General features: G+C 39.3%; 2 protein-coding genes and 1 long non-coding RNA gene across 3 annotated transcripts; 1 reads left to right on the top strand and 2 right to left on the bottom strand.

Moving 5' to 3' along the window:
- Positions 1 to 426: 426 nt before the first annotated feature.
- On the bottom strand, positions 427 to 8,895 carry dmrt2a (doublesex and mab-3 related transcription factor 2a). Its single transcript, XM_028032819.1, has 4 exons — positions 8,648 to 8,895; positions 7,105 to 7,503; positions 3,411 to 3,510; positions 427 to 1,573 (listed from the first exon to the last, which is right to left on the bottom strand). The coding sequence occupies exons 2-4, from the start codon at positions 7,468 to 7,470 to the stop codon at positions 537 to 539; spliced, it is 1,503 nt and encodes a 500-aa protein (XP_027888620.1). The 5' UTR covers positions 7,471 to 7,503; positions 8,648 to 8,895; the 3' UTR covers positions 427 to 536.
- Positions 8,896 to 8,953: 58 nt separating this feature from the next.
- Positions 8,954 to 15,429, top strand: LOC114154057 (uncharacterized). The gene is made up of 3 exons (XR_003597465.1): positions 8,954 to 8,999; positions 10,358 to 10,604; positions 15,221 to 15,429. It is a non-coding gene; the product is annotated as an uncharacterized LOC114154057 (long non-coding RNA).
- A 1,182-nt stretch (positions 15,430 to 16,611) lies between these two features.
- dmrt3a (doublesex and mab-3 related transcription factor 3a) lies at positions 16,612 to 20,356 on the bottom strand. Its single transcript, XM_028033568.1, has 2 exons — positions 19,679 to 20,356; positions 16,612 to 17,820 (listed from the first exon to the last, which is right to left on the bottom strand). The coding sequence occupies exons 1-2, from the start codon at positions 20,220 to 20,222 to the stop codon at positions 16,805 to 16,807; spliced, it is 1,560 nt and encodes a 519-aa protein (XP_027889369.1). The 5' UTR covers positions 20,223 to 20,356; the 3' UTR covers positions 16,612 to 16,804.
- Positions 20,357 to 20,633: the final 277 nt, after the last annotated feature.

Raw genomic sequence — 20,633 nt, 5'->3', positions numbered from 1 at the left:
GCTGCTCTGAGTACATTGTCCCATCAGCTGATGGCTTTTTGAGTTTGTATGCCCCAGTTAGCGATTAATCAATTACTAAATCAGTTATAATTCAATTAATCAATTAATCTGATTAATCATTTCAGCCTTAGTTAAAAATAATTTCCATCTAATTTGAAAATTAGGTCATTTAGTGTATTTGGTAAAACTGTAAATTAAAATTCTGTTTTTAAGTGTTGAAACATTTGTGTATTCATTAATTTAAATATTTTTAGATATTTTGCAAAGTGACATTAAAACTCTTCAAGTTGAAAATAAAATAAAATTGAGATTTTTTTTTTTTTCCAGTTTATTGACATGAGAAACAATAAACATTGGATAATGTTTAAATACTCTACACAATAACGTTATTAAAACATGCACATGTAAAATATTATATCCTGTACATTTATGTTACAAACAAAGTTCACACTGACAGTTTTTTTTTTAAGCAGTGCTTGTGTTTTCATTTGAGCCCGAAATGTTTTGTAGTGCAAAAAAATGGATCCTGGTCAGAGTCAGTGGAATGCTCGGCTCACCGCCGGCGCCGGCCGCTTCAATATGGCCTCCACCGAGAAGGAAAGAGACTCGCCGGACGCCATTTTGTTCCCCGTGGGTTTGGTCGATACATCCTTGCCGTTTCCCTCCCTGAACTTGCGCGCCGCCTCCTGCAGCAGCTCCCTGCAGTACGGCGCCCTCAGGTCCGGCCCGCCGGGTTTCTCTGCCAGCGAGTTCTGGACCAGGCTGTGAAAGGAGTCGAGTTTCATGGACAGCTTAGCGCCGTCCTTGCTCAGCTTCAGGTTGTGGGAATGACTGTTGCTGGGGAAGGAGTGTCCGAAGCTGCGTTTTGGAGGAGAGAAGGCCGAGCACTCCTTCATTTGGGAGGCGCTGGGAGGTTTGGGGTCCAGCAGGGCGGCTGCTCGGGACCCCTCCAGTTTGGCGGCGAGCCCGGCCGCCGCCTCCTGCGCCGGCGGCTGGCTCTCGGTGGGCATCACTTTAGGCTCCCACACGGCGCCCGGCTTCATGTTCTGCACCGCCGTGGCGTTGAACAGGCACTGCTGATACAGCAGAGCGTCCCCCAGGTTGGCGGTGCCGCGGGGCCACATCACAAAACCGCCACCGCCGCCGGTGTTGGCGCCGCGCAATGGCTGCAACGGGTAATGGCGGTAGGTGGTGGCCACGCTGACGTTGGAGGAGATCAACTCGACGTTGGCGGCGCTGCTGGGATACGGCGCCGGCAGATCCAGGCAGCCGGAGCCGAGGAAGCCGCACAGATCTTTGGGTTGATGCTCCACCTGAGGCGGAGAGAAGCCGGCCTTGTAGGCGCTGAACTCTGCGGCGGCGGCGTGGTGGACCAGGCCGGCCGGGAACCGCAGCGGGCCGGCGGCCACCTGATTGCTCTCCAGAACCTCCCGCTCTTTGTACTCGCGCTCCAGCATGATGGTCTCCAGCTCCTTGTCGGCGAAGGCCCTCCTCTTCCTCATGCGGTCGCTCAGCGGTGGAGGAAGGGCGGCGTTGGACGCCAGGAAAGGATCCGGCTGCACCGGACGGTATCCTGTTAGCACAGAAAAAGACATTGGAAAACGTTAGCAGGTCAAAATTTGCTCGTTTAAATCGTTCAGTTTCTATTCTAACAGTGGTTCACATGTTGCAAGAGTGACGACAGTTTTATCTGCTAAAGAAAAAGTTTTTTAATTCGAATTACAATACATTGATAGATATCCAATTTTTCACTTCCGATACCGATATCTGAGGTTTAGTACCAGCTGATACCGATCCGATTCAGAAAAACAACTGACTTTAAATCAGTGCTGCCAACTGACTAAAAATATTTACCAGAGTAATCTGAGTCTAGCGCTCCGATTAATCCCGATTAGTCAGACTCAAGCACAGTGATTAATCGTGATTAATCATTGTGCTTAACTTTGTAAGCTTGAAATATAAGTATATACGCAGTTGTATTTCTTGAAGGAATGGCGGTCGGTGCAAGTCTCTCCTCCTGCCGCACTCCAACCAATCAAAACACAAGAAATTATCTGATTTTATTTGTTTTATGTCGCAGAAAGCAGGTAACAATCTCCCAGTACTCAATGCATCTAAGGGAAACTTACTCCACTACACATGCTTACTAGTAGTAGCAAACATGTCCAGGATTCAACTGACAGATGAGACAGAGGAGATAGATTTTATTTTCTGGTTATCAGGTGTGTCACCCCTTCCTGATGCCGCCCTGGGCAACTGCCCGTATCAAAAACCGCCACTGTTTGCAAAAAATGTTTGTTTTATTGTCTCAAACCAAACATGTCTGAAGATTCTCAGTTTACCAGGTTTTTTATTCAGGAAGGTTTAAAAGAAACCATCTTGTTGTAAACATTAATTTAGAAATGAATGGAGAGTTTTCCGTTTTATTTTTCATTCTTATCCTAATTGGTGAAAAAAGACACAATCAACACTTTTAGCCACAAATCAACCCAAACAGACATTTTGGAAGCACAAAACGTCAACAAATATTTCATGTTGTCTCGTGTTTTTCTCCTTTCATTTCCTAATAAAAACAATAAGCTAACATAACAATTAAAAAAACTAATTTAGGTAGTTCCTCATTTACTTCAAATTCCTAATATACGTTTACTGGCAAATTTCTGCCAGAGTTTAGCAAAAATGTCCAGCATAAAATATAATTTTTTCCATTCTGTAAATTAGCAGTCGGCTCAGTATTGATTATGTTCATAAAAATCTCAAAATATTAGCATATCTCACCTGATACAGGTCTATGATTAGGCCTGTCGCGATAATGTTTAAATGTTTCTGGATGATAAATTGTCCCTGAAGTTATCACGATAAACAATAATATTGTTATTTAGAGATCATTTTCAAGTAAAATAATAGTAATAATGGCACAATAATGCAATAACACCCTGTGAGAGATCAATAAACTTTAAATTCCAATAAATATTTAAACACTGGAACTGGAAGACATTTTAAATATCCAAAATAAATAAACAAAACAACAAATAAAATTAATTATGAAGTTTCTGTAAACAAAATTATCCTTCAAAAAAGGGGCTAGTTGAGACCAAAACACCAAACTGAAAAGTTTTATCATAAAGCTTTTGGTAGAAAAAGAAAAAAGAGAAAAACAATAAAAACAACAAATGGAAATTATTGAGCTTGTTTTTATTTTAAAAAACAATTAACTGACTTACAGCAAGTACAAAGTCTGTCAAACATTCACTAAAAATAAATGATAATAAAATAGATATCTGTGGCCCACTGGGCTACCGCCGCAGTAATCCCTTCCTAAAGTCTTTATGACTGACGGAGAAACAGACGAGAATAAAAAGGGATTTTGGAAGATTTGCAAAGAAAGGTTTATATTTCTGCCGCTTTACCTTCTAGGATGCTTTTGGCGAGCATCGTCGAGGGTCGGATGTGTCGCTGGTAAATCCTCCTCTCCGCTGGAATCGGTTTCCCAGAAATCCCTTTCTTATCCTAAAGCACAGGGAAGAGCAAAGAAAAACATTCAACCCGGCTGTCAGGAAGTTTTCTTGATTCTTGAGCAATAACTGATTAGTTACAACTGAGCTCAGCTTGAATGTCTGGATAATTTAGAATAACATAAAGGGAAAATGGGCCGTAACTCATGTTTCTGATGTTATCACAGCGTTAAAAAGTGACTCAAAAGTAATCCCAGGATGTAAATCTTCTATTTAATTTAAGCTTTTAGATGTTAAATACACAAATTAGTATTTACGATATTTTAGCAAACTGTAGGATGAAGAAAAAAGTATAACCCGAATGAGAAAAAAGCAAACAATAAAAGTAAATTTTAATAGAAAATTAGTGTTTTAAATGTATATTTATTTTGACAAATAAGTTCAGGTACAGACATTGGATTGAATAAAAATAAGGCAAATTGATATGATTTTAATTCATTTCATACATAGTAAACATTCACATGAGCATCTTTTAAAGCACATCATTAAGAAAATAAAACATGTAATTGTTTAAATATTTTAAAAATCTATTAAAATGTCCGCAGATGTTAATCTAAGTTAAATATATTTTAGTTTTACTATTTTAGATGTTTCTTTTATTCCAACTGGATAACTTTTATGTGTTCATTTGATTTTTTTTAAATCTGTAATTATTGGAGAGAAATTGCTATTTTCTCCCCAATAATTTGTGAATATATAAAAAAAAGAAAACAAACAAAAAGCTAAAATCCTAAACTAGAAGCTGAAGACGTGCAAATAAAATCAGAAAATGAAAAGTTTCTGCTAATATTAAAGTTGTGATTTTTAAAGGTCGGGGAAATAATTATAAAACTTGAACTGTATTATAATTATAGTTAAACACAGTGAGGCTCTGAATGAAGAGAATTTACTCAAAACTCTGTTTCTGCTTCTGGTATTTCATTAATTGCACTAATTTATTAAACTACTGAACTAAGTCAATTAATAACTGTGTTATTATGCAAAAGATAGCGTCGGTTTAAAATATCAAAAATAGATATGGACTTCAAATATCACGACATTATGTGCTGCTAAGGTGACAAATTATAAAAGTGATAATAATAACTGTATTGCTTTTTTATGTAAATATGGCAAACTGCTGCAGTAAAAAAATATATATATAATTTTCTTCTTGAGGACACCAAGAACATAAAGAATGTGCCAAATGGCAAACAGTAACTGCATTTAATCATATTTTTGTATTTATTTATATTTATGTATACTTTCAATAAAAAAACTGTGGAGAAAAAAGTCAAACTAACAACAGGGACAGAGTTTAAACACTGATTATTGGAAATCAAGATTCTTATAAAGGATAAAAATAGAATCAGGTTTGAGCAGAGTTAAATCAAATTCAGTTTTTGTAACTTAAACAGATGTTTAGGATGTTTTGTGGGAACAAAACGACAAAAGAAACTGACTTCATTTGCATAAACTGACCTTCCTCAAAAACCAGCAACTAATTTGCAGAGTGGGGTAGTAACTAGTTACATTTACTCAATTACATTTACTTGACTAGCTTTTTTTAAAAATAATACTTAAATAGTTTTACTATGTTGTACTTTTTACTTTTACTTGGGTGATTTTATTACAATGTATTTCTACTCTGACTTGAGTAAAATTTGTGGATTTTCTTCCCACTGAATGAAAAAGAAAAAATGTTTTAACCAAAAATCCAGACCCAGACACTCACCTGCAGTTTTTATTAAAGTTTCATACAATTTTTATTGAAAGAAACTGATTTGGAAACATTTTATTTTGCTTGATTATGTTTTTTATTTGAATTTTTGTCATTTTTGTCCTAAAAACACCAAAATTTCCACTTAACTTTACATTTTGGTAAAGTTCTAATGTTGTGATTTTTAATTATTAAATGACTGATAATTTGATCAGCTACTCAGTACTTTAGTAAACGTTTTACCAAATACTTTTGTTGCTATTGAGTAATTTCCTGGACGGATAGTTTTTACTTTTAGTTGAGTAGAAATATGCTGAAGTGCTGCTCTTACTAATTGAGTAAAATGTTTGGGTATTTACTTAATTTGTTATTTTGGTACCACTTTACTATAATGCCCCCATTATTGATTGTTAATAAACAGTTAATTGATATGTTATTAATTCATCTCTAAGCACTTTATAAATCACTAATAACTGTTTATTATGCATTAATTAAGGGTGAGACAGAGATTAAATCTACTGGTTTCTTGCCAAATAGTGAGTCAAACCTGTTCACTTATTTTTTATCTAACTAGGGTGTCCAAAGTGTGGCCCGGGGTCTGTTTGCGGCCCTTGGATTGATTACATGTGGCGTCAGACTTCAGCTCCAGAAAAATACAAATTTGGGCCCCCAGTTCAGGTATTGGATATAGATGGAGACGTTCTGTCTTTAATTTGGTAAAAAAAAATTATCACAAACAAATAAAATCTTCTCACAATAGAAAATATTGGCTTTAACAGAAAGAACTCGTCTTCAAATCACCACGTTTCTTCATTCTCCTCAAGAACCAGTGACTTTTATGCAAAAGCAAACTTTGCTTCGCCCAGAGCTGCTTTTAATTAGTTTAATAAACTTAAATAAATACAGCAATCATTATTAAAGAAAGCTTGACCTAAATCCTGACTTTATTCACCAGAACTGATTAAATTGTTTTCCAGTTTTTTCCATTAGATACCTACAAAATTAGCTAAATTATTTTTAATAATGTAAATCTGTAGAACCCTATTAACTGTTTTGGATCTAATAATTTGCACGTTCTTTTCCAGTAAGAAACTGACTACGAATTACACGCTTCGTTTACGGTAGTTTAGTTTATTGTTGAGTGGGTAAAAAAAAACATTCCTCTATAAGGATCTAGAGTTGCTGTATTAAAAAATTCAGACTAGCTTGTGAGCACAATAAGCATTTGTAAATGTAATTTTTTTTTAGCATACTACAGGGGCGTCTAAGCTGTGGCCCGGGGGCCACGTTTGGTCCTTTAGATTCATTTTCTGTGGCCCTTCACTGTAATTCAAGAATAGCACAAATTTGGCCAACTGGATGAATTTTTCCGTGCCAAGTTTATATCTGCTTAAATGGAAAATATTAAGTACAACACAAAGACTTTTTATTTGATTTTGTTTTATTTCATAATAAGTCGTGCCACAAACAGACTTTGGCACAACCGTCCATCACATTAGGCTACATACAGCGAAGGTTGTGTTAGAAAGTTTTTACTTTAGTTGCTGGGAATAAACTAAAAACATTTTATAAACTTAAAAATGTGAACATAATAAACCCAAAACGTTAAATAACTGTAAACATTTAGGCGAACGTAAAATATTATGCGTTTTATTCATTGTTGTGCAGAGAAAAGAGAAAGAACATTTTGGCCCCTGAATACTTTCAGTTTGGAAACTTTTGTGCAAAACGTTTGGACACCCCTGGCGTACAGTCTCCTTCTGACCTGATCAATAACTATTATTATGCATTGCCTTATCTACTGTTTATAGATTAATTGATAAGATATAAACTATTTATGAACGGTAGAAGTGGTGCCGTCATTTTTAAGGGGTAAAATGTTTTTGCACTGACCTCCGTGGCCTGCTGCCTCCTCAGGGCCACCTGCGCCGCCATCACCCGCTGCCTCTCCACCACCAGCAGGCAGTTGGCGCACTGGCAGTCCCTCCACCTGCAGAAGCGCTTGTGGCCCTTCAGGCAGGAAACCACGCCGTGGTTGCGGCAGCGGGCGCATTTCGGCGTGCGGCTCAGCTTCCTCTGGTCGCCCGAGCTCAGGTCGCTGGGGCCCGGCTTGCAGTCGCCCTTCCCGCCGTCCCCGTCCCCGTCCCCGTCGTCCTCACCGAGCGGCGCGGAGCCCGGCCGGCTGCAGCACACCGAGTCCTCCGGCTGCTCGTCGCTCTCCGCCTCCAGGCTCTCCACGTCGATTTCAAAGTCTGCCATGTCCTCCTCCTCCGCTTTTAACGCGGGTTATTTCTGCAAAAATCAATCAGTCGAGTTTATTCGAGCAGCGCATTTAAGCAACGAGGCTCTTCAAAGCGCTTTACGTCATGAAAGCACAAAATAAAAGTCATCAATAGTTGAAACGTTTTTATTAAAACGGTGTTTCATTTACTGTGGTTCAAAAGCAACTAACGGCTCTAGATCTGAATTAACTCGGAGTTTGGGCTGTTTTACTATTTTCCTGAAGTTTGATCCAGATCTGTGATGCAGGAGCTACAATAATAAAATAACCTGGAGTCATCTAAAAACTCAAAACTTATTATTTTCACTTTCATTTCATTTATTTGACAGGAACAATGCACTCAAAATGCGGTGCGTCCAGAGTATAAAGAGCTAATTAACAACTGCAGCCCCTGGTTGGTAATTAAAATACATGAAATATTTAAATCTAAATTCTATACAGGTTTTCCTGTCTAAACTGTGCAACCTTCAAATTCACATATTAAAAACTATACATTAAGACTAAGACATAAAAATACAACAATAATACATTCGTTTTACTGCTTTCATATTCAAAACCAACCCTGCAGACTTCAAATTTATATAAATATCCTTTTATTTATAAGAATCTCACCTCCAGCTAACACACTAAAAGCTTAATTTAAGTTAGTTTATAACATAGTTTCTTTCTTAGAAATGTTGTATTGTTAGTAAAACACCCAAAAGTGGAGATAAATTTATTTTTCTTTACCTTTTAGGGAAATTATAATAATAACAATAAAACCCTGTAAAATAGCCCTTATTTAGAAGAAGTGTCATTATGATTTCCTTATAAATATTTATGACAACTGAGTCTTATTATTAAATTGATACCAATAAGCTTGTTAACAAATGTAGCTATTTTATTATTGTTCTCAATAAGATATTAATTTACAGTTTTCCACTGCAGTAACTTCAATCCTCAAACTTAAACAAAGTAAATAAAAAGTTTTAAAAGCGTGAAAAAAAAACCACAAGACACAAAATAACTATGAAGCTAAAGTTTTATTCTGTCTGGACATGTATCTGGCCATCACTAAACTGTCATTTTTAAGTCACTAACTTAGAATAAAGACAGCTAAAAGCACCGAGGTTCTGCAGCCTGAATTAAAAACCACCATAACCCAGTTCGGCTCACCTCCAGCGGTCCGGGCGGAGCCGCAATCAGCCGCCGGTGGTCCGGGGGAAGCGGTAATCAGGCTCTCCGGGGTTTGATGGATGACACACGCCGTCCCGGCTCCAGCTTTGAAGGCTAATTGGATGTTAATTGAGCGGATGAATGAGGGTCGCACCGCGAACACGTCCAACTTCCTTCTGGAGCCGAAACGCGGCGGTGACTCTCCTATGAACCGCGCTGGGCTTGGGCTTCCCGCGCTCTGATTGGCTGGCTCCACAGCCGGTCCCAGCCAATAGGACCGCGCTGCAGTCTCACGGGGCGGGACGGAAGAGAGTCCTCCTAGCGGCTGTGGATGGTAACGGTCGACTGTAAGGTAATGTTTCACTGAAAATAATAATAATATGATCAAGACTTTCTGAAAAGTGGAAAGGATGCTAGTTTATCAGTGTTAGCAGCTGCTATATAGGACCTTAATTCAACATTGGTGCATAAAGTTATTCCTGTATATAATCAAAAAGAAAGCTAATCATTAGCTAGCAGGGGTCTACACAGTGCCGGGCCCAGGCATATGCGAGATAAGCTGCTTCACCACAAGAGGGCCCCAAAAGCACCAAGCTATAGCTATATATAGATACAGATACTATATAGATAGATATGTGTTTTATATTTTAGCCAAATTAACAAAATGAATTAATTATGGGCCCTACTGTTGTTTGAAATAGCTTTTTAAACACAGTTTTGTAAAAAAATAAATAAATAAATAAAATTGGTTTATTTTGCAAACTTCTATGGAAGCATTTCTTTCCTTTCAAGCAAGTCACATGATCAACAACCAGACGCAAATTATGAAGTAGATAACTGGAAGTAGTAGTTAAATAGAGTTTTTTAATGACTTACCATGTCAACAAGCTTATTCACTGTGATTTTAATTACGTTTCTTATTTAATGGAAACACATCAGTTGCGAAATTATGTTGTTTTTTTTACACCAGCTGAATATTGACTACATTTTGCACACATTTGTTATAGAAACGCAGCGATTGTGAAACAAACTGCAGGTTGAAGTTTGCCCTCCTGGCAGGCACTACAGAGGACGACTATAATGTTTTCACAACAATCCCACAAGAGATTAAAAAGCAAAAACAGTAAGTCAGCATGGAGCGCAAATACTCACAAAGAGCCAGCCTCTGATATTTCCAGCTGATAATCCTAAACCCATCAAGATTAATCTAATCCAGATATATTCACCGATTTATCTGAGAGCCACAAATTTTTCCTGCTCTAGTATCGCTACTTGTGACCTGAGGCTCTTAAAGACAAAAGAATGTCCCTTTGTTTGCATTTTGCTGACTTCAAGTAAGATTTACTGAAGGATTAAAGAAGACAAGCAGTTATTTACCCAGAGTCGACTGACTGCTGTGGGAACGGACCGTGAGATAAGACGCCACAGGCCTCCAAGCTTTTGTCCACGGCGGGGAAATTAATGGCCGGCGTGGCGTGAAAAGGAGAACGTGGAGGCATTTTGGGTTCGCGTCACGGATGGACGGATGGATAAAGAGAAAAAGGTGTTGTTTTTTTATTACAATTTTCAAGTAAACCAATAAAAATGAACCAACATATGCTGAATAAATGTCTCTCTTTGAATTTTTTTGACAGCATCAACACAAAAGGTCGATTATTTTCAGTAATTTCACAGATGTTGCGTGTTTAACAAATATATTATTTCCCTTAGACATTCCCGACAGTGCGGGCTCTAAACAGCGTGTTTTCCTCCAGATGACGACTCCTAACTGCTCCTCCATGTGCCGAAGGTGAAGACGTCAGGCCTGCAGGTGCAGCTTTATTCGCCTCTTCTCCTTAATTTACTGCGGAGGTTACGAGCGGGCAGCCCCGGGCTGCCGTTTCCACACCAGGAATGCTTTGAAGTAGCAGAGCCGGACGGCCGGACAAGAGGATCCGAGTGGAGCCGGGGCGCCCAGGTGAAAAGTGTTGTCTGTGTCAGGCGCTTTTTAACGGTCTGCTCAAGGTATGCCAAACATCCGCTCTGCAGTTCCAGGTTTCAGGGAGTTGATCTAACAGGTTCCACTGGATCACATGGTGATCGTTGGTCTTTTTTTGGAGAGGAACCCCCTGATTTCCTGGAGGAGTTTCAAAAATGTTACAATCTTGGATCGGAAGAAAAGTTTCTCTTTTTTTCTCTAACTGGAGAAATGCTACCTTATAGATTATTTATCATTAGAAAGTTGTAAGCAGAGGTGGATAGTGTAACCAAAAATGATACTCAAATAAGAATAGCACTACTTAAAAGTAAAGTACTTAAAGAGTAAATTTTTCAAAAATCTTACGTAATTAAATGCATCTGAGTAAATGTACTTAAGGAATCTATGAAATGAAGGTGGGTTTTATGGAGGGAAAAATGCAAAAGAAACAAAACCTTTTACTTGACACAGACGTTTAAAACGTTAGCCACAGAAAATCCAAGATGGCCGCCACTAGCTGCATTTCCGTTGATGATAGAATTTCTCAATTTGAAGAGTTTAGTTGTAACTGGTTGCATTTTCTCAATTACATTTACTTAAGTAGCTTTTTTTGAAAAAGTATTTTTTTTACTACGCTGTACTTTAACACTTTTTACTTTTAATTTTTGGATTTTCTAAAACAAACATGTTTTAACCAAAACTTCCCCAGACAGACTCACACCTGCAGCTTTTGCTAAAGTTTCATAAGTTTTTTTATTGAAAGAAACTGATTTAGAAACATTTTGATTTAGAAACATTTTCTTTTGCCTGATATTGTTATTTATATGAATTATTGTCATTTTGCACCTTAAAATACCAACATTTCCACTCAACTTCATATTGTGGTCCGTCTGATGATGTAATTTTTTAAATCATCAAATGATCAATTATTTAATGATTGATCATTTGATCAGTTATTTAGTACTTAAGTAGATTTTTTTTTATCAAATACGTTTTTACTCTTGAGTAATTTCTTGGACAGATACTTTTTACTTTTACTTGTGTAAAATATGTTGAAGTATTTCTACTCCTACTTGAGAACAGTTTTTGTGTACTCTATCTATCTATCTATCTATCTATCTATCTATCTATCTATCTATCTATCTATCTATCTATCTATCTATCTATCTAACCATCTGTCCGTCCAATCAGCTGATCTGATAAAGTCTGTCTCTCTCATGCTGCATTTTGTAGTTTTTTTGTGGTTTCTTGTAATTTTGTTTTAGCTTCTCGTTAGTTTTGCTCTAGTTTTGTGTCGTTTCTTGTAGTTTTGTTGTAGTTTTTATATAGTTGTAGTTTTTTGTGGTTTCTTGTAATTTTGCTTTAGCTTCTCGTTAGTTTTGCTCTGGTTTCTTGTGGTTTTGCTGTAGTTTTGATATAGTTTTCTTGTAGTCTTACCTCTGCGGCCTGACGGACCGACAGCATCTCGTCCCGCTGTAACCGGACCTCTGGTTACTCGGTGCAGCGGGTCGCTGCTACGTTAATTAGCCTCTGATGGACAGACGACACATGCAGCTGAACGCTAAACAAGCGGGACAGCATTTGTCTCTGACACCTTGACCTCTCATGGCCTAACGTGCAACAAACAGGAGGACGTGCCGGACAGCTGGCAGGAAACTATCACACTCTGTGGATCACAGCCCAACCTCTGCATTCTTAAATCATTTCACCACGTTGAAGTTTAGCTTCTGAACTTTAAACGTTTTTGAATTTTATTATTTTTTGAATGTTTCTGTTCTGGTCTGGACTTCAGATCATCTCCACATCCAGTTCTCTGTCCTGGAAATCACAAACAGACTGAATAAAGTTTGAATGTTTCCAGAGAGGAGCTGAAAGTCCCAGTCCGCCCACTAGGTGGCAGACTGCGAACGATAAACAGGATGCTTCTGTCTGTCTTTCTTTCAGGCTTATTTCTTTTTATTTCACAGGGTTTAAATTGTAATTATAAATCTTAATTTATAATTAGACATTTTAAAATATTTATTTTACTTTTGAATAGATGTTTCCCTAATAATCTGGTTTTGTGTGATAAATGGCTGGTGGAGGATTTTTAACTCATTGGAGAGTTTTCAAAGGTTTTCAAGGGTTTCCAAGCTCCAACCACCTGCTGAAAGTCATGGTACGAACTCCCAATCAGATTTAAATCTGGACTTTGACTAGGCTCCTCTTGAATGTCTGGGTTCATGTTTTTAGTCGTTCAGTCATGGACCCGCTGATATATTTAGAGTTATTGTCTTGCTGTATAAACCAAATGTTTTTGCTTTAGGACAGGAATCCATTTTTCCAGACCGTCATGCTGCCACCACCGTGTTCAACTATCACTATAATCTTTTTTCTTTGTTTTACCCCAAAATATGACAGGAGAAAACTTCCAGAAAGTTCCATCTTTATTTTGTTAGTTCACAGAATATTTTCTCAGAAGTTTTGTGGGTCTTTAAAATGCTTCTGGCCCATTTTCAGCTGGTCTCTCTTTGAGTCTCACTGTTGAGTCGTGAACTCTGACCTTATCTGAGGCCTGCTGATGTTTTTTGGTTCTTTTCTGATCTCCAGACTGAGTCATTATGAATGGAATAACATTTCACACACTGAGGTTTGCTGGAGTCCCAAACCTTAGAAAATGTTTTGCACCTTTTCCCGACCGATGACTGTCACTAGCTGCGTTTCCATTTCAAATGTGCACAAAAAGTTGTCAATATTCCTCTGATGTTGAAAAACAAACACAATTTCACATTTCCGGTGTTTCCATTAAGTGAGAAACACAATTAAAATCTTGCATAAATAAGTTTGTTCCCTCGGCCATTAAAAACACGCTGCGCCACCATCATCCAACTACTTCCTGACGTCTTCTTCTTCGTGGTTTACGCCGGAGGCAACATCCGGTTCTTGATCATGTGACTCGTAAAAATCAGTTTCCATTGCCGTTTTGCGAGATATGGCCTCATGTTAGTGCCAAAACGTTTTATTGACTAAAGAGGTTTTTTTTTTAATTGCTGTGTTTTATTTTCAAAATGTCAAAATGAAGCCTAGGCGCAAATTCAAACTGGAAGACTCTTTTATCCCCACCGGAACCCGTTAATTGAAGGGACCTGCCCACAATCGTCGACCTATCAACGCCGGACCAAGCCACGTCACGTCCAATCATCGACCAAGTCCCAGCTGATAAGGACCTTCATCCATGGCGTCCTTCGCTCTCCAGCCGAGCTCAACCCACCACCACCCCTTCTCCTCCATTCGCCCGGTCCTGAGGCCCGCACCCTTCTTCAACCTCCACCACCAGTGCCGGGCCCTGGGGGATGACGTTCCTAACAGCATCGGGGATGCTCATCTGAAGCCTATCGCTAACGCTGCGATAACCGTTATCCCCAGCCGGGGCCCGAGCACCAAAGACTTTAAATTCTGTTTGTCAATAAACTCTTCTAATTGTCTTCTCATCTCCGTCTGAGTCTCTCCAGATTGAACTGTAATTACATGATCAATGGAAACACGATTAGCTGCTTTGTTTCTCACCTGAGCACGATGTGTTGCTTTTCTAAGATATTTTAGCCTATATTTATTTTAGTGATTTCATGCGTCTGTAGTCAACCTGGGTAAAATTAAACTCAGCTGTCTGACAACATTTGGCTAATTAACAAACTCGTGATTTAACATATAGGACAAATATTTTTTCATATTTTCAAGAGGGTAAATATTTTTTTAATGCTCTACCTGGGCACAAACAGCGACTGTTTTAAATTTTCAAATGGTCGCTAAGTTCATATTTAGCCAAGATTGTAACAAAAAGTGCAAATTTGTCATAAACAGATAAAAAGCTGAACATTGATCAGACTGTGTTTGTTGTTCTGCGCTTGTATGATGAACTAATTAGAAATATTGGTACAAATTAAAAAGTGTTGAATGTTTTGGTTAGTAGACTTTATGCAAAAGCAGAGTTAATTTTACTCTAATAGAGTCACATTCTGTTTATGTAGCTCTGGGGTGTACAGTATAGCATCAGAAATCCTGGGTTAAAACTAAATGTTTCCTATCAAATCTAGAGATGTTAGAAATAGAATCGGTAAGTCTCGACTTAACTCTGAACTAACACTAACGGACTTCATTCACTGACTGGGCCCAGAATCACAGGGGAACCAAGTCATTTCAGGACAATTTACTTTCCACATGTCTGAGTTATTCACTGCGCCTGGAAGGTAAATTTTTTCTGAGACATCACATTCGCCACACGGCTGGGTGTTAGCATATTTAGCTTAGCATATTTAGCTTAGCATATTTAGCTTAGCATATTTAGCTTAGCATGCCGAATGTTTACGGAGTTTAAGTGTTGAAAAAAATCGAGCCGGTGAACATTCAGTCAATTTCCTGACTAACCAACAGATCCGTAATAATCTGGAGTTTGTTTTTTCATGTTGTTGAACGTTTACATGAATATTGGTCATATTTATCAACCTTTCTGATCATTTGTTTTCCTTTGAAAAGCTGTAAAAGGCTTTTTCATGTTGAAAACTTTATTCCTGCTGTTGTGTCTTATACACATTTTGCAGCATGTTTTAATCCTTTTATTACCTTTTTCTATATGTTAGTACCAGTATGGTTGCGGATGAATCGGCAGCGTCAACCTCCCGGATCCAGTGCAGTAGAGGAGCCTGGTGATGTTCCCGGCCAAACTTCAGCCCAACAACCCGAAGACAATCTGTTAGTGAGTGGACAGCTCTTTGGGGGAGAGCAGAGAGGCCCAGTCTCTTATCAACAGAAACAGAAACTGGAATATCAGTTTGGTCTGTTATGTACTGTAATATCCAGCCATCTACCTGTTAAAAGCTGTGTAGATTTTAAATCAATAGTTGGGTCATCTGCCAGCTTATGTACCAGATAATTAACAAAATTAGTCAAAAAAGATGGTTTTTGTCCTTCAAACCTTCTGTTACTGAAAGGAACGACTCGGAAGAAAACAATGACTTGTTTGAACTTACACCAAATTTCTTGGATTTCTGTGTATCGCCGCTAGATGGCAGCACTTAACACGTTTTTAAGAAGCCAAAACAAAAGAGACTTGGAGCAAAAACGACATGTTGCAACTGGACTGCGCTGCACTAATATTTCCAAAATACAGATAAAGATTGTTAACTGAATTTTATGCTGAATGGATCTCCACTGTTAAACAGTTTAATGTCATTTTAATGCTAAAATGCATCAACATTTTGTACACTTCTTAAATTAACAAACTCAGTTGCACATTCCTTTAGTTCAGAGTGTTTTTCTTTTTAATAACTGCACAGCATTTATGTTGCAATGTTGACCTAACTATACAGTATGTCGTTCTTTATTCTGTTGTTATTTATTTTATATTCCTACCTTTGTGTGAATCTATTAGCTGTCACTTTGCTGTTTTCATAATGAGACAATAAAAGGATATTTCTGTTCTGTTTCTTATTTTTGTCCCTAAAAGTGGAAAATCATAAATCAAAGTGTTGAGAAATATGAAAAAACATGAAACGTTTGTAGATCTCTAAATTGCAAAGATCTAATTAATTGCATATTTATTCCAGTTGTGTGAAAATGAGAAAAAAATAATAATAATCCTGGTAAATCCCAATGAATCAGTCTGATGAGAGAGATTATGGATTATAAATCAGATCATTTCCTACTAAGAAACAGTTTGAAACTTATGTCTATGAACCTTTCACTAGTTTATTTATCCCTTTTAAACTCGTGTCAGACAATTTAGTTGCACTGAAAAAAGAAAACAGATGATCCAACTTTAAAAAAAAGCTTATTAATTTGTTACAAATAATCAAGTTAAGTTTCCATGTTAAAGTCAGTTTGACTTGTAACAAATTAAGTCAATGTTTTTAAAGACATGGAGCTCCATCCTTATTTATTGTAAAGGTTCTTAAATGCATGAAAAATAATAAATAAATGGCAACATTTGAGTAAATTTAGCTTGAATTGAAAAGAAGAGCTTGACAAACTCTAAAGAAATGAAGCTGATCAGTTTTATTTGGCGGTTCGGACATGCAGTGTTGATCAGAGAAACATGCTGACAGGAAAAAGCTCAGTCTGTCACATTCATCCAGTTTTGGTCAAGTCATTTCGTCCGTGTTGTTCAACCGGTTTAAACAACAGAAACATTTCTGCGTCCGTTCACATCGGCGCGGGTCAAAGCCTCAGGTGGATGCGTTCAGGATGCGGGAGTCTGCGGAGTCGGAGCGCTCTTCGTAGTCCTCCTCCGGGGAGTAGAGGCCCGCCTTGGGCCCCAGCGTGCAGCTCTCCTCCTGGATGCTGATGCGCGGCTCCTCGGCGGCTCTGGACGGGATGATCGGGGAGCCGCGGAACACCGAGGCGCTGGCGCCCGCGGGCGCCGCCGGACCGAAGGGGGAGACGTACTGCGCGGCGGAGCGCAGCTGGTACTGCTGCTGCAGCGCCACGGTGTTCCACAGGGTCACGTCGTTGTGCACGAACGGGCCGCTCTGGCTGCGCGTGAGCGAGCTGCGCAGCATGAGCGGGTAGCGCGCGGGCTGCGGGAAGGACGGGTGCTGCAGCGGGACACCCAGCGCGCCCGACGCAGAGTCCGAGCCGAACCGCAGGGACTCCGGGACCCGGAAGGCGGAGCCCACGGACCATTTGGCGGAGGAGGACACCGGGTGGTAGGAGCCCAACGCGTGCTCGAACAGGTGTCCGTTCTGCGGCAGAACCAGGCCGTCCGATACCGGGTGGGGCTCCGCGTGTGGGTGAGCGTTCCCGTCCGGGTTCCGGCTGGACAGCAGCACCTCGATGGCTCCGACCAGATCCCCGCCGCAGCCCCGCAGGATGAGCTCCAGCACCGGCGGCTTGTGCGTGGGGAAGATCTTCTTGAGAACCTCCAGCGGGGGCCGGTTGGCCCGCAGGCTGAGCGGCAGGCTGATGGACCCGGACAGGCCCTCGATCAGCAGGTTCGGCTCCCCGGAAGCGGACGGGTGTCGCTGCGGACTCTCGGCCTTGGCCTCCTTGTCGGCACCGCCGACTTTGGGGAGGCTGTAGCGGGTGTCGTCGGGCTGCGCGGCGGCCTCCGGCGGCTCCGGGGTGTAGCAGGAGCTGCTGGGCTTGGATCCCTCCGGGGAGCTGGCCGGGTCCGGTTCCTTCTCACTGGAGCTGCCGGTGTTCTCACCTCCCGACGCCTCGTCTTGGCCATCATCCGCAGCGTCTGTCAGCCAAACATTCAAAATACAAGAAGGAAAACAGGAATCAGCTGGAATAAGACAGGACTGCGCATGCGCTGAAAAAAACAGCTTGAATATCAGAGAAAATGTCATTTCTTAAGAGGTGCAGATTTCAGCCAAAATATTTCAGTCATTTTCTTTTTTAAAAAAAGAAACAAAAGGCAATTTCTTAGTTAGAAAAGTCTAAAAAGTTGCTTGAAAACAAATTTACATTTTGACGTTAATCTCGGGACATTTCTGGGGTTTGATTCGTTGCAAATTTTCTAGAAAAACTAAGAAATCTAGAAAAAAAAACTTTAAACTTTCTGAGTCTGCAAAGTCGAAATTTTGATATTAATCTGATAAATTTTCAAGGAAAAAATTAGAATTTTCTGAGTTTGAAAAGTTGGTAATTTTATAAAAACAAGTAAATAAAAAAAACACAACAGAGGAAAGTTCAGAAAAATCTAGAATTTTTCTGCGTTGCACGTTTTTTTTCTCAGATTTTGTTTTTTGGTAAATCTCCTTTTTTCTTAGTAATTTCTTAATATTTAAAACAGGAAATATTAAAGGTGGCCTGATGAAACTCTGCCGTCTTTTTCACCTGCAGCTGCTTTTCTTATGTCTCATTGTTTTTGATTTGTTTATAGGTGCAGATAAAATATTCCATGTTTTTCTCTCGGATGTAATTAAAAAGCTGCGTGTTTTATTACTAAACTGCAGTTACATTGAATTTTTCGTCTCCTTGAATAATTTAATCAAATTTTTAAAAAAATCTCAACCTTGCAGATTTTTTAAAATCATACTAAAAGGAGCAAAATTCAGATTACAGATTAAGTAATCCGATCCATCATAACTCCAGCTGCATTACGTCATCATCAGATAACATTGTTACCAAGCAACAGCAGAGATTTGTCAGTCATGCAGAAGAAGAGAAAATATAAACAAACCGGGCCAACATTATTTCTGTTTGGACCAAAACTTCAATAAATCAACTTTATATATATATATATATATATATATATAACTTAAAAATATATACATTTTTATCTACTTTGTTTTTTATTTACCTGATTTTCTTTGTGTTATTTGTAATTTGAGCTCTTAGTAATATTAGACATAATGTATATGAATGTAAATAAAAGGCTTTAAGTTGTTGCATTTTGATATATTCGTTACATTGGTATTTTAATAGAAATTCAAAATAAATGTAAAAATCCTTAATTGTTGTTAGATAATTAATAAGCAAGAATGATGTTAGTCTATAACTGATCATTTTTCTAAATGATCAAAACTCATATTCATATTTCTCATCTTGTTCAGGTTCGGAAGCGCGTCGTTGGTTCTGATGTTGGATCTCATAAAAAAGTTTGTTTGTCTGTTTAGGTCTGAGGGAGTCTTCCCAAAGGATCAATAAAGTCTAAGTCTAAGTCTAAGTCTAAATCTTAGAAACTTTTTAATCTTCGCTGTGTAAAAATTGAGCATCGACTCATTTTCTGATCAGGCGGTAAAATGTAAATAAATAAACTAAACTAACTGAATAATTTGAATTAGCGCGACTAAAAACATTTATTTATGAATTTCATTTGTAAATTAAAAACATGTTCAAATAAGTTCAGAAGTTATTTCCACATTTTCAATGGTTATTGGTTTTTATCTGTACTGTAATAGTAAATAAACATTTAAATCAATATTTGCACTTTAATCCTAATATTTGTTGTGTTTTTTTAATGATCTAAACCTCAGAAATCGTTAAAGGTGTTTTTATGCAACTATCGAGAGTTTTTGTGGTATTTTAACCGGATCAACTTTTTAAAAAGCAACATTTAAATTCAAATTTGCGGGTTTTCTGCTGCTGGTTACCTGTGCGTGTTTGCGGAGGCTCCGCGCCGCTCCACCTCAGCTCCAGATCCTCGCTCCTCGCCGGCGCGGCTCCCTGGCTCCCGTCGCCGGCCCCGCTCATGCCGATGCCCGGCAGCACCCTGAGGGACTCCGGGATGAGGCTCTCCAGGCTCTCGTTGGCCTGCTGGCGGCGCAGCGCCACCTGCGCCGCCATGACGCGCTGCCGCTCGATGATGAGGATGCACTTCTCGCAGGTGCAATCCTTGAAGCGGCAGTAGCGCTTGTGTCCCTTCAGCCACGACAGGACGCCGTGGTTCCGGCACCGGGCGCACTTGGGCGTCCTCTGGAGCGGGGCGCGGGGCTGCGACACCGGGGCCCCCATGTACAGGTACGGGGATCCGTAACCGTTCATTCTGCCGGCGGGTTTTCCTGTGCGCGCAAGAACATCTGCGGGAGGTTTGCGGTGATCAGTCAGGGAGATGGAGCCGGAAGTGCACGCATGGCAGGATGAAGACAAGAGGAGTTGGCTTGGAGCGGAGGATCCGCTGACAGCGCAGAGACGCATCACACTGACACGAGTAACCAAACGCTCCAAAACATATCCAGGCCAGCAGGGCCGGTCCGAGACTGTTTGGGGCCCTGGGCCGGATTTTTATCTGGGGCCCCTTAAAACCAGCATGTAAACACCATATGTTAACATTCCTGTAGCTAACTATCATTAGCATCTCACCAGTAAATAAAAAAATCAACCCGTTTAAAAATAAATACATTATAAAACTCACATTTCCTACATTTCTTCGGTTAGTATTTTAGTAGATTATTACTGTTATTTTCTATCATGATCATCTTTAGTTTTTTGATTTAATTTTTTATATTTTTAGTTTTTGGCAACTCCAACATTGGCAAGGAGTTGGTGATTATTCTGATGCTGTATGTTCAAATTCAAAGATATTTCATTGATCCCAAAGGGAAATGA

This window comes from Xiphophorus couchianus, chromosome 12, assembly GCF_001444195.1.
Source record: "Xiphophorus couchianus chromosome 12, X_couchianus-1.0, whole genome shotgun sequence".
In the NCBI taxonomy this organism is placed as follows: Eukaryota; Metazoa; Chordata; class Actinopteri; order Cyprinodontiformes; family Poeciliidae; genus Xiphophorus; species Xiphophorus couchianus.
Note: the sequence above shows the minus strand (reverse complement) of the source record. Positions and strands in the feature narration are given on the sequence as shown.

Bases quoted from the DNA above. Each gene is read 5' to 3' on its own strand.
- dmrt2a (XM_028032819.1), bottom strand. From the start codon at position 7,470: ATGGCAGACTTTGAAATCGACGTGGAGAGCCTGGAGGCGGAGAGCGAC. The intron at 3,511-7,104 runs GTCAGTGCAAAA...CCTGTGCTTTAG, and splicing joins GGAGGCAGCAGGCCACGGAG to GATAAGAAAGGGATTTCTGG. The intron at 1,574-3,410 runs GTAAAGCGGCAG...CTGTGCTAACAG, and splicing joins CGCCAAAAGCATCCTAGAAG to GATACCGTCCGGTGCAGCCG.
- dmrt3a (XM_028033568.1), bottom strand. From the start codon at position 20,222: ATGCGTCTCTGCGCTGTCAGCGGATCCTCCGCTCCAAGCCAACTCCTC. The intron at 17,821-19,678 runs GTAACCAGCAGC...TTTGGCTGACAG, and splicing joins GCCTCCGCAAACACGCACAG to ACGCTGCGGATGATGGCCAA.